At 41.3% G+C, this 12,405-nt stretch overlaps 1 protein-coding gene across 50 annotated transcripts in view; it reads right to left on the bottom strand.

Moving 5' to 3' along the window:
- ADGRL3 (adhesion G protein-coupled receptor L3) overlaps nucleotides 1–12,405 on the bottom strand; it is a 624,693-nt gene that overhangs the window by 223,511 nt on the left and 388,777 nt on the right. For all 50 annotated transcript variants that reach the window (XR_015732755.1, XR_015732756.1, XR_015732757.1 and 47 more), the window contains one exon: nucleotides 2,603–2,683. Coding sequence is in view for 47 of the 50 variants with exons in the window: in XM_087888346.1 (XP_087744472.1) it covers nucleotides 2,603–2,683 (81 nt within the window). In the remaining 3 variants the exon portion in view is untranslated. The remainder of the gene's footprint in view (nucleotides 1–2,602; nucleotides 2,684–12,405) is intronic.

Here is a 12,405-nt window from a genome sequence, read left to right as displayed (position 1 = left end):
ATGTTAGAACACACTTCAAAATATCTTAAAGGGTACAAAACAGGAGAAAATTAAGAAAGGACAGGACCTAGAATAATGGTTAACATTTACAGGTTTTGTTTAAAAATAATTATAATTGTTTGATAGTGGTATTAATAAATCAAAGAAGTTAAGGGTTTCCTACAGTGGAATGTAATCAATCAGAGGCTGGAAGCTATTTTTTGTGGGTATTCTAATTTGGATTATAGCATGAAAATAGAAGATTGTATGAGCTCTTCAAACATGATTTTTAGGGAAATTTGTGAAGTTTCTTTACTATGTTTTACTGGAAAAAAACTATTCCTTTGTACAATGACATTTCAGTTATAGAAAGGCAGATTCTGTTATGGAAAATATAACAGTCATTTAATAGCAGAATTAATTACTCTGGTTAATAGCTGGAATGCTTTTAAGCACAGGATATTGTGAATGTTTAAATTGTATTCCTGAATGGAATGGGAAACTAGATTTATCCTTTATATTACATATTGTACTATTATAAAGCATAAGCAATATATTATTTGGGTTCAGTGGTATTTATTCAGTGTGGACTGGAGATTATTAATACTCTGATGTTTAAAAAACTCAAACCTTTACAGATAAAAATAACTTTATATAAATATTAACTATGATTTCTAAATTGTCGATAAGCATAAAGTTGTTCAAGTTTAACATCAAAAGTTAAATATGAATTAATAAACAATTGTAAAATACTGAAATGCCAATATCAACATTAACAATGTAGAAATCATAGTTAATATTGATCTAAAGTTATTTTTATCTGTAAAGGTTAGGGTTAGTAACAACCCTAACCTTTCCTTCCTTCCTTCCTTCCACAAATGTCAAAATATTTTTTATCTGGAGAACAATTTTCCCCCCCTTTGTTTTCCTTTTCCATATTTTTATCAACTGATTGAGTGACGTAAGACTTTATTGCTAAATAGCCACTGGCAATAAGAAAAGAAGGATATCATTTTAACATGTCACTCTATAAAATTAGTTTATACTCAGAGCAGGCAATCTGAAGTCTTCCAGATGGTCTATATCTCCCAGAATGTCATGTCACTGGCCATATTTACCAGAGTAATAAAAATTGAAATACAAAACATTTAGAGGGCACAACTTTTTTATGTCTTTGGTAACAAAATAATAATTAAAATAGCACACAATATTAAACAACATGACAGGATCAACAACATTAATTTGTAGGTTTGGATGATTCATCTTTAAATTACCAAAGATACAGTCTAAGAATTGAAAGACAACAGTATGTTAAAGTGTAGTATAGCCCGGCCATAGTCATGCTTAAACACACTGAATCAGAAAAACTTTTATTTCCTCTGTTTGTTATTATCTTATGCTTTTAAACCTGTTCTAATCAGCCTAAGTTTCTGGGCCTTTTTTCTGTTGACAAACTGCAACTCTGTGTTGCTCTCTGGGAGACTCAGATAGCTATTTCTGCCTATTAAGGCGTCATCAGTGAGCCACACCCACTTCTCAGATATCCTCCCTGTAAAGGTACAATGTGTCTTTTTTCCTTTTTCGTAGGCTTTTATGTGCATATTCTTTCTAGCCAGGTTTTACCTACGTAAACTAAGTTGTTCTACAGCCCTGGTTCTGTGAAATCTCATTCACAAGTTTCTGGGCCTTTTCTGGGCCTCACTGATGACGCCTTAATAGGCAGAAATAGCTATCTGAGTCTCCCAGAGAGCAACACAGAGTTGCAGTTTGTCAGCAGAAAAAAGGCCTTCTCTGGAGACTCAGGGCGGCTTACAATGCGTTAAGCAATATCTGTCCCTCAATTGTATTTTCAGTGTTAAACATTCCAAGTAGCAATGGAAGATTTAATTTTCAATCCGTGATTATTCTCCTGACCCTTCTTCGAGTTTAACATTTTTATTGAGTTATAAAATAAAATAAGATACAAAATACAAAAGTAAATAGGAAATCAGTGGACTTAGGACCCTTCTTGAACCTGTTTCAGTTTCTCTGAATCTTTCTCACTGAGTACTTTGTCTGAGTACTTAGAAGGAAAATGCAACATTTTTTCACGATTTGGAAACTATACTTCTGTTAATTCCAATTCAAATTGTATTTGATCCTTTTGTAGCCACCTTATGCTACTGATTCATATTTGATTTGTAACAACTACTATTTCAAATTCTTTCTCAGAAGAAAAAGAGCCAAGCCAAATTGAATTTAAAGTGAATTCAAACATAGAAAATTGAATTCTTAGATTGGAAAATAATTGAAAATATGCACACTTCTGTTCATTCACTAGATTACAGCCTAAATTTGATAGCCAGTGTCCTTTTTGTCTTGGTATCATTTTTGATGACTCTAAATTGTTTTGAGATTGGTGGTGTACTTTTTTGTTTTCTAGTATTTTTTAGTATTAGAAAAACAACCATGAATTAAATATATGAAAACATTGCAATAAAATAGAGACTAAATCTTATTCCAGAAAGATTAGCATTTTCAACAACAACAAATTCTTTCAAGAACTTTGTGGGATCAATATGAAGACAAACTCTGATTAACAAATGTTTCTTTTCAGCGTAGAATGATTTAAATAGCAACTCACCTTTAAATGATTGTCTTTCAAGATCTGAGTCTAGATGAATTGGAGGAACAAGATAGGAAACTTGACCATGATGTACTTGCCCTGTTGACAAACAGAACTCATGAATTTCTAGCCCTTCTATTCATATTGGGAGTCTATTTCACTTCACTAAAATAATCTAATTACATTCAAATTAGATAATATTAAAGTTTATTACTAAAGGGGCTAATACAGGTAATGTAATGACCCATGAATCTGAAAGCAAGAATAGGCCAGGAAGTAATGTGCTAAAAATAGGAGAAAAAACAATAAGGGAAAGAAGGTTAAAGCTGTGTTATGAGTTGGGGTTAAAGCTTGATCCTGAATCTCCTAATAGTGACAAATTATGTTGCTACCAACTTTCCAGTTCTTATGGTAGCCATACAAATAAAGGTTTACTTCACAATGTAACTTTATAATTTACATAAAACAATTAAGTTCCACATTTGGTTCCCACAAATCAAGGATGCAAAAGCATGGCTTGGTATAAATGTAAAAGAAGTTGGTGTGGGGATGGTTAATATTTGAACTCCCTTAAACATTTCATTTATTCAATACTTTGAAGCAAAAGTATTTGATGTTCATTTCCCAAATCATTTTTCAGAAGGCTGATAAAACAGATTAGATCTTGATTGTTAAAATATTTTACCACATAATGAGTTACATATGATTAATACACACAAAACATTAATAAATGTTTTTATATTATTTCATTCTGCCCATTGGTTGCAGACTTGGTTGCAGCAGTAATATTCTAATAAACTTAAATCATCCCCATTATTTATAATATAAATTCATATTATAAATGTGTTTGAACATTTGGTTTTGATCATTTTTATTTATTTTGTTTGGAAGCAATGGACTCATCTATCATCTTATAACTTTATAAAGTTTTCCCTGATTAATAATTTTAAAAAAATATACACATTTCTATATATCTACTTAAACATTTCCCTGATACCATCTTTATTTTGATCTCATTGAGTATAACAGTTTAAAACCACTTTATACAAAAAACAGTTTAATAAATGCTACTTATTATAAATGCTTACAGTATAAGCTATGTATTTGATCTTAAATGATCAACAAGTGAATTTCTTTGAAAATATTCAAAATATAATGGAGGCTAATAATGACATTTGTACTGTAAACAACAGAAGGAGCAAATGGTGGAAGACTTAGATATCAGACGGACATCAACAGGAACAAGGGTTAGAATGAAAAGTCACTGTGTATGAGTTGGGCAGCTATATAAACTTATTTTATAAACAAATAAAAAGGCAGTTAAGCAAATAGGCAACTTCAGAAACCAGGTATCTAGGCTTACCACTTTGGGATGATGGAATTCTTTTAGCCTGTGAATGAAAACTGACATTTCCAAAATACAGCACAACAAGAACATATTTGTGTGGTAGAAACAAATGATTAACATCCTCCCCAATTAACTAAGATTCTGTTAGAAAGAGGATCAAAGGTAAAAGAGAGTTGAGTCCTTGCTTTAATGTGGTCACCAGTAATGAAGACCGACTATCTATCTATCTATCTATCTATCTATCTATCTATCTATCTATCTATCTATCTATCTATCTATCTATCTATCTCCACTCTCCAAGATTCTGTAACTTAAAATTCTTTTTTCTTTTTTTGGCAATAAATCTGCCTTCTAACAATTTATGTGAGAATTTTGCTATCTTTGTTATGAACCTCTGTAGGGGGCTTGATATTTGGTAAGTAAATTATTTCCCATCCTGAATCACATTAAATCAGATCTGGAGGTAGCAAACCAGTAAAATAGTAAGGGTGTGGAATTTAACAGATTAAACAGAGATTAAAGGGACCTTGTAGTCTAACTAGTTAAACCCCTTGTAGTCCATTTAGTCCAACCCCACCCCCATCCTGCCCAAACAGGAGACTCTACACCATTTTTGACAGATGGCAGTCCAGTCTCTTCTTGAAAGCTTCCAGTGATGAAGCTCCCACAACTTCTGAAGGCAAGCTGTTCCATTGGTTGATTGCTCTCACTGTCAGAAAATTTCTCCTTATTTCCAGGTTGAATAATTCCTTGTTCAGTTTCCATCCATTATTCCTTGTCTGGCCTTCAAGTGCTTTGGAAAATAGCTTGACCCCTTCCTCTCTGTGGCAGCCCTTCAAATATTGGACCACTGCTATCATGTCTCCCCGGTTCTTCTCTTCACTAGATTAGCCATGCCCAGTTCCTGCAACTGTTCATCATATGTTTTAAATTACCAGCATAGTATATATATTGTACGGTATATGATATTTATAATAAGATTGCCATGGGCAGAGGTTCTGAGTGTATGTTTAGTATAACAAGCATACACATTCATAGAGTGCAAGTTAATTAGTTCAGAAGAGCTGAAGCAATCTTAATTGCCAGTGGGTGGAAACTTCAGGGATGAGATAGCATTATCCCTCTATTAACAGCTGGTCTTCAGTTACAGAGAATAAGAGTTTAGGGGAAATAATGTGTCACATGAAGAGATTGGGAATGAAATACAATGCTTGCAGCCGAACCTGCATCCTCTCAAAATGAGGATATTCTTCTACAATCACAAGACACATAGTGATCAGGAAACTGATCATGAAAAGTACAGGTATGAGTTTGTATGTACAGAATCAGTATGTCTGTACATTGCACATTGACTTGCCAATTTGCACCAGCTGTGCAAATCACAGATTCTCTAGATAGACAGATAATGACAAACGGAATTAGCAATTTTGGTGCATCCCGGTGCTAATGACATGGAAATTGTTTCATAATATTAATTTTCCAAATGGAACCTAAGTATAATTTCCTTGATAGGAGACCAAGAATTTCAAGAAAATATTTTGGAAAATGTTTCTCATAATGGACTAGAAAAATAGCTTGATTTCTAGAGTTTTCAAGAGGAGAAATAGAGTAAAAAGTAAACATAATATTCTAATTTACTAGGCACTTTGAGAACAGTTTGGGAAAAATCAGTCTTCTACAAAAGGGCTCCTGAGAACCAGGAGCAAATCAGGCTGCTGACATTTAGCATCAAAGGAGAAAGTTATTGGTTTTCCAGTTACAGATGCCAAGTAAAAATGCAGAAGCCCACTCTTTGCGATCAACTCAAACTGCAACCCTTGGGGACACTATCTTAGTTCCTTTAACCTTGCATATGTGATTAGGCTGCTGACAGCAGTATTTTTCCTTAATATGAGAGAGTCCGAAATGGCGGACTCTCCCTCTAGGACCTTGTTGCTTAGACTATCACCTTTGAATCCCCGGCCTTATTCATTTTCCCTGGCTGATTTGGGATGTATTCACCGGCCGAGCTCTTTGCGCTGCGAGATTCCCCCCTCTCGCAGGCCTGGCCCTCTACGTTAGCGAGGGCCTACCTCAATGATGGGTTTTGGGACCCCGAGAAGTGGCATGTGGCAAGGAGGAGGGTGAGGGTTTTTTTAAAGAGGGCTTTTAATGAGTTTTTAGGGGGTTTGGGGGAGGGTGTGGGTGTGGGTGGGGATAAAAATGGACCTGGGGGGGTCCATGGAGTTTCAGAACGGCAGAGTGAGTCTGAGGGTCATGGCGGGAGGAGTGGGGGAAGAGGGTTTAGAAAGGGTGCCGGGGGAAGAGGTGAAGGGCCAGTCCATTAGCACAGTGGGTGGGAGGGGTAGATATGGTGGGCACAGGGGGCCGTATTATGTTTGGGGGGTACGCACCTGCTACTTGCGAGCGGTGGCGTGCTCTGGCCGCCACGGCGCTTCCTGTAACCCTGGTTGCGCAGAGCCTCAGGGCCCGAGCCTTCAGCTGATGTTGTGCAATGTCAGGTCTGCTGTAAATAAAGCCCCCCTCATTCATGATCTAATCCAGGAGGGGGGTGCAGACCTGGCGGGGATTACGGAAACCTGGTTGGGCCAGGAGGGGGGGTTTCCCTCGTTGAGATGTGCCCACCAGGTTTCCATGCATTTCATCAGCCGAGGGCCCAGGGGAGGGGCGGGGGGGTAGCGGTGATTATTAAGGAAAGTCTGGATCAGAGGGAGGCCACTGTTCCTCAGGTAGCCGGTTGTGAGTCCCTCCTTGTGAAGTGGGGTCATGGGGTGCAGATGGGCCTGCTGATCACATACCTGGCTCCCTGCCACGTGGCAACAGCCCTGCCTGAGCTACTCAACATAATAGCCGGGGTGGCGGTGGATACCCCCAAACTTATGGTCATGGGGGATTTCAACGTGCCATCCGTCGGCGAAACGTTGGAAGCAGCTTGGGAGTTCATGGCTTCCATGACGGCCATGGACCTGACCCAGTTAGTTCATGACCCCACTCACATCGGGGGACACACACTGGACTTGATTTTTGCTTCTGGTCAGTGGCTGAATGATCTTGATTTAGGGGAGTTAGTCATTAATCCCTTGTCATGGATGGATCATTCGCTCCTTCGGATAGACTTTCGGGCCGCTTCCCTTTGTTGCAGAGGAGACGGAACCGACCAGGTGGTTCCGTCCCAGGCGCCTGATGGACCCGGACAGGTTCCTGACGGAGCTTGGGCCATTCCCAGAGGCTCTGGCTCACGACTTGGCTGAAGAATTGGTAGCCACCTGGGACAGGGCGGCTGCTGGAGCTTTGGACCGCATCATGCCTTTGCGGCCTCTGACCCGGTACCGATCTCAATTAGCTCCTTGGTTTTCCGAGGAGCTGAGAGAGATGAAGCGCCGGAAAAGATGCCTAGAGAGTGATTGGAGGGCCAGCCGCACCGAATCTGACCGGACACTGGTGAGGTCTTATATCAAGACCTACCTAGTGGCAATAAGAGTGGCAAATTATTTTAATTATTTTTCCGCTCTTATTGCATCTGCAGAGAACCGCCCAGCCGCCCTGTTTAGGGTGACCCACTCTCTACTGTAGGTGGGAGTGCGGGATGATCCCTTGCAGGGTAGAGCTGAGGATTTTGTGCAATATCTGCATGATAAAATCGCTCAGATTCGGGATGGCCTGGACTCTGATTGGGTAGCCTCGGATGGGATGATAGGGGTGGATCTTGAGAGTGTTATCTGGGAGGAGTTTGACCCTGTGGCTCCCGAGGACATGGACAGGATTTTGGGGAGACTTAACACTACCACATGTTTATTGGACCCATGTCCCTCCTGGTTGGTGCTGGCCTTCCGGGAGGTTACACGAGGTTGGTTTCAGGGGATTATAAATGCTTCTTTGAGTGAGAGTGTCTTCCCAGCTGCCTTGAAAGAGGCGGTGGTGAGGCCCCTCCTCAAGAAGCCTTCCCTGGACCCGGCTGTATTAGCTAATTACCGTCCAGTCTCCAACCTTCGCTTTGCGGCGAAGGTTGTTGAGAATGTGGTGGTGCGACAGCTCCCTCAATACCTGGATGAAGCTGTCTATCTAGATCCGTGCCAGTCAGGCTTCAGGGCGGGCACAGCACAGAAACGGCATTGATCGCATTGGTTGATGATCTCTGGAGGGCTTGGGACAGGGATTGTTCCTCAGTCCGGGTCCTCCTCGATCTCTCAGCGGCTTTTGATACCATTGATCATGGTATCATGCTGCGTTGGTTGGGGGGACTGGGAGTGAGAGGCACTGTGATGCGGTGGTTCTCCTCCTTTCTCTCTGACCGTACGCAGTCTGTGTTGACAGGGGGACAGAGGTCGACCTCGAGGCACCTTACTTGTGGGGTGCCGCAAGGGTCAGTCCTCTCGCCCCTCCTGTTCAACATTTATGTGAAGCCGCTGGGTGAGATCATCCGTGGTTTTGTGGTGAAGTGTCAACTGTATGCAGATGACACGCAGCTGTACATTTCTACCCCAGACCACCCCAATGATGCCCTTGACGTGATGTCCCGTTGCCTGGAGGTCGTGCAGATCTGGATGGGGAAGAACAGGCTCAGACTCAACCCCTCCAAGACCGAGTGGCTGTGGTTTCTGGCGCCCCGATATAGCCAACTGATACCATCGCTGGCTATTGGGGAGGAGATCTTGTCCCCCTCAGAGAGGTTTCACAACTTGGGCATCCTCCTGGATATGCGGCTATCTTTAGATGATCATATGACGGCCGTGGCCAGGGGGGCTTTCTATCAGGTTCGCCTGATTTCCCAGTTGCGTCCCTTTCTGGATCGGAACGCCTTACGCACGGTCACTCACGCCCTTGTCACTTCCCATCTGGACTACTGTAACACTCTCTACATGGGGCTCCCCTTGAGGAGCATCTGGAAGCTCCAACTGGCCCAGAATGTGGCTGCCCGAGTGGTTATGGGAGTGACTTGTCGTTCCCGGGTAACACCTCTCTTGCGCGAGCTGCACTGGCTCCCAGTGGTCTTCTGGGTGCGTTTCAAGGTGCTTGTCACCATCTTCAAAGCACTCCATGGCTTAGGACCGGGATACCTACAGGACCGCCTTCTACCACCGAATGCCTCCTACTGTCCGATATGCTCTCACAGAGAGGGCCTCCTCAGGGTGCCGTCGGCCAAGGAATGTCGGCTGACAATCCCCAGGGGGAGACCCTTCTCTGTGGGGGCTCCTGCCCTATGGAATGAGCTGCCCCTGGATAGAAGAAGGATCCCCGACCTCCGCACCTTCTGTAGTGCTCTGAAGACTATTGTTCAATCAAGCCGGCCTGACCGAATAAATTAATTTTAATGGGTTTTAATTGGTTTTAAAGGGATTTTAGCTAAGAGTTTTAATAATGGCCAAATTGCTTTAATTTATTTTAACGGTTTTTAATTTTTGTGATGGGTTTGTTTTAATATGGCTGTACACCGCCCTGAGTCCTTCGGGAGAAGGGCAGTATAGAAATGTAATCAAATCAAATCAAATCAAATCACTATTTCTCTCCACATTGTTTTTCTACGGTCACCGTATCTGTCCCAGGTCTTATCCCCTTTTATTGGTTGGCAACAGTCAGTTCAATTATGGAATATGGAGACCAAGCCCTCCATTCTAAGTAGATAAAGCCACAAGGAACAATGCATAAACCAAAGAGGTGGAGAAGAATAAAAAGTGTTTTTAATCAAATAGGAGATAGCTCCAAATTATGAACCAGGGAGCTGGAAACCTTGATTCGAAAGAAAGCATACTGGAAGCTTGATGGAACGAATGAAAAGACCTAGTACAATACAGTCATCTCTGAATATAAACTCCAGAAGAAGGATTAGAAAAAACAGCTGCATGATGTATATCTTCCGTATATCAAGTAAACTAGGAAAAAGGCCAAATTCTACAGAATAACTCTGGAGGACAATTTCAACATGCCTTCCCACAATAATTTAGTGCTAGGCACAAACCACTATTTATTAAGCCAAAATGCTGAGGGTCATTTGAGAGGAAAAATGAATTATTATCTTTGTGGCAGAAGATGCAGGGTAAAATTGGTATTATCAGCAAAGCAAACTGAAGAATCGGGATCTGATGTCAATAAATAGAGCTCTAAACTTTCCTGTCAAATAGAAAACCAATAAATAATTCGTCTAGGAAGTATTCTTAAATATCTTGAATGTGAAATTGCTGAGCTTCAGTGAAACAATGTAACAGATATGGTCTGCACTACTATTAATCTTTTCATTGTTCCTATCACCCATCTCCTCCCACTTATGACTGTATGACTGTAACCTTGTTGCTGGTATCCTTACGATTTATATTGATTGTTTCCTCATATGATTTATTTGCTTATTTGTACCCTATGACTATAATTAAGTGTTGTACCTTATGATTCTTGACAAATGCATCTTTTCTTTTATGTACACCGAAAGCGTATGCACCAAGACGCTTGTGTGTCCAATCACACTTGGCCAATAAAGAATTCTATTCTATTCTATTCTATTCTATTCTATTCTATTCTATTCTATTCTATTCTATTCTATTCTATTCTATTCTATTCTATTCCATTCCATTCCATTCCATTCCATTCCATTCCATTCCATTCCATTCTATTCTTAGAAAATGTTACATAGTTCTAGAGAAATACAACATGTCTAAAATACTTTCAGTTTTTACAATAGATTACTACGAGGTCAGTGGTGGGTTGTAATCAGTTTTACCACCAGTTTGCATCGCACATGTGCTTCATGCAAGCGCATTGCGGGGAAAAAAACAGCTGAGGCATGGCAATCCCCTCTGCTGCGCCTTACAGCTGACCAAAAAACAAACGAAATAAAGGTAGGTATAGCGCGGGGGCGGGGGGAGGACCCAAATAACATTCAGAGAGAACTGATTCGCTCTCCTATGAAGATTTCCACTACCGGCTCTCCCGAACCGGGGAGAACTGGTAGCAACCAACCACTGTACGAGGTCCAGGTAACAGCAGCCCTGTTAAATATTCCCATAATTTGAAAATGAATTATTGGAATGGACTGACTTTCTGCATCTAAAGGCCTAATGATTGCTAGGGATAAAGATGTAGAGATGTTAGCAGAGATACTCTGTAATTGTTATCATCTGTCTGTTTTGAAAGTAAAAACTCTTCGTGTTTCTATGTAACATGCCTCTGGATCGGGTAGACAGATAGCCCTCAAGTTAGTCTTGGCAAATGTTAAATGAACTACCTTAAGTAATGGCCAGTCATCCCTGCTCTCCCTAGTGCATTCATTAAACGAATACATGAGTCATTAAGTGGAGCTCAGGGGTGGAAGACATCCTGGGAGACCTAGTGCAGGCACAACCCACCTGCCTCAGGCTTCCCAAGTCCTTCCCCATTCAAGAGATGGCCTGCTGCATAGCTCTCTTGGCAGTGAGAAACAACGGGGAAGGAAAATGCTGGGTCGCCTGCCTTTCCTAATTTTGCCCTGCCCTTGCCCCTGCCAAGATGTCCTGCCTTCCTGCGGCCAAAAAGGACCAGTTCCTTAGCTTTTCAAAGCTTTCTGCCCCATTAGCTGGCCACTGATTAACTGGCTATTGGGAGGCTGCAAGCATCTCCTGGATGCCTGTTGCTAGATTGTGGGAAGCTAGTATGCAAAGGCAGCAGCTTCAGGATCAGTTTCAGCACCTAACTGGGAGGGAGGGGCAAATCTGTCCCTTCCGGCTTTTTTTGTTTCCTTTATTGAGAAAATGTTGATATCTGGGGGAGGGAAGAAGTTAATCAAGGAAAAGCTTGTCCTGAAGCTAATGCTTTTGCATGCAGGGTTGGCTTCCCAAAGCCCAACAATTAGCCATTCAGGAGAGCTTTGCAGCCTCCTGACATCCAGCTGACTGAGGCAGAAAACTTTGAAAGCAGCTGCCATTTCTGCAAGGAATCGTCAGTGGTGGCTGCCTGCAGGAGTCATGGGGAGCAGGCCCAAACACTGTGGGGTCCTGTTGGAGCGGAATGGAAGGTAGAGAGACGGGACGCTGCAGCATCCCTGTGGCCTGTTTTAAGCTCTCTTGTAAGGGTGAATGGCCGCACGGGAACTGCAGCTGTCCTAACTGTGAAACATGGTTATATGTAGTTTGGGGTGTCAGTCATAACTTTGAATGGTCATTAAGTGGCCTGTCATTTCTTGAAGACTACTTGAAGAACTTTCATCACTTCCTTCCTCTTTCAGTTCAACCTTCTTTCTCATCTGTCTGTCTCTTCCCTTTATAATGGAGGAAAGCATACTAAGACTCTTAGTTGTAGATAGAGTACAGTTATTTATTGATTAAACTTAGATGTCTCCCATCTTGCCTAGAGGTGACTTTAGGCAGCTTACAACCAATAAAACAATAAGATGAAAAATAAAATAATAGATATTAACAGTAAGATTGACTTAAAAATTAACAAAGATAGGAAAAAAGGGGGCAAGATGCACACAGGGAGGAGGTGAGGTCTTGGTCCATTAACCACCACC

Source organism: Pantherophis guttatus, chromosome 2, assembly GCF_059756535.1.
Source record: "Pantherophis guttatus breed Tessera chromosome 2, ASM5975653v1, whole genome shotgun sequence".
Classification (NCBI taxonomy): domain Eukaryota; kingdom Metazoa; phylum Chordata; class Lepidosauria; order Squamata; family Colubridae; genus Pantherophis; species Pantherophis guttatus.
This window is presented reverse-complemented; position numbering and strand designations above follow the sequence as displayed.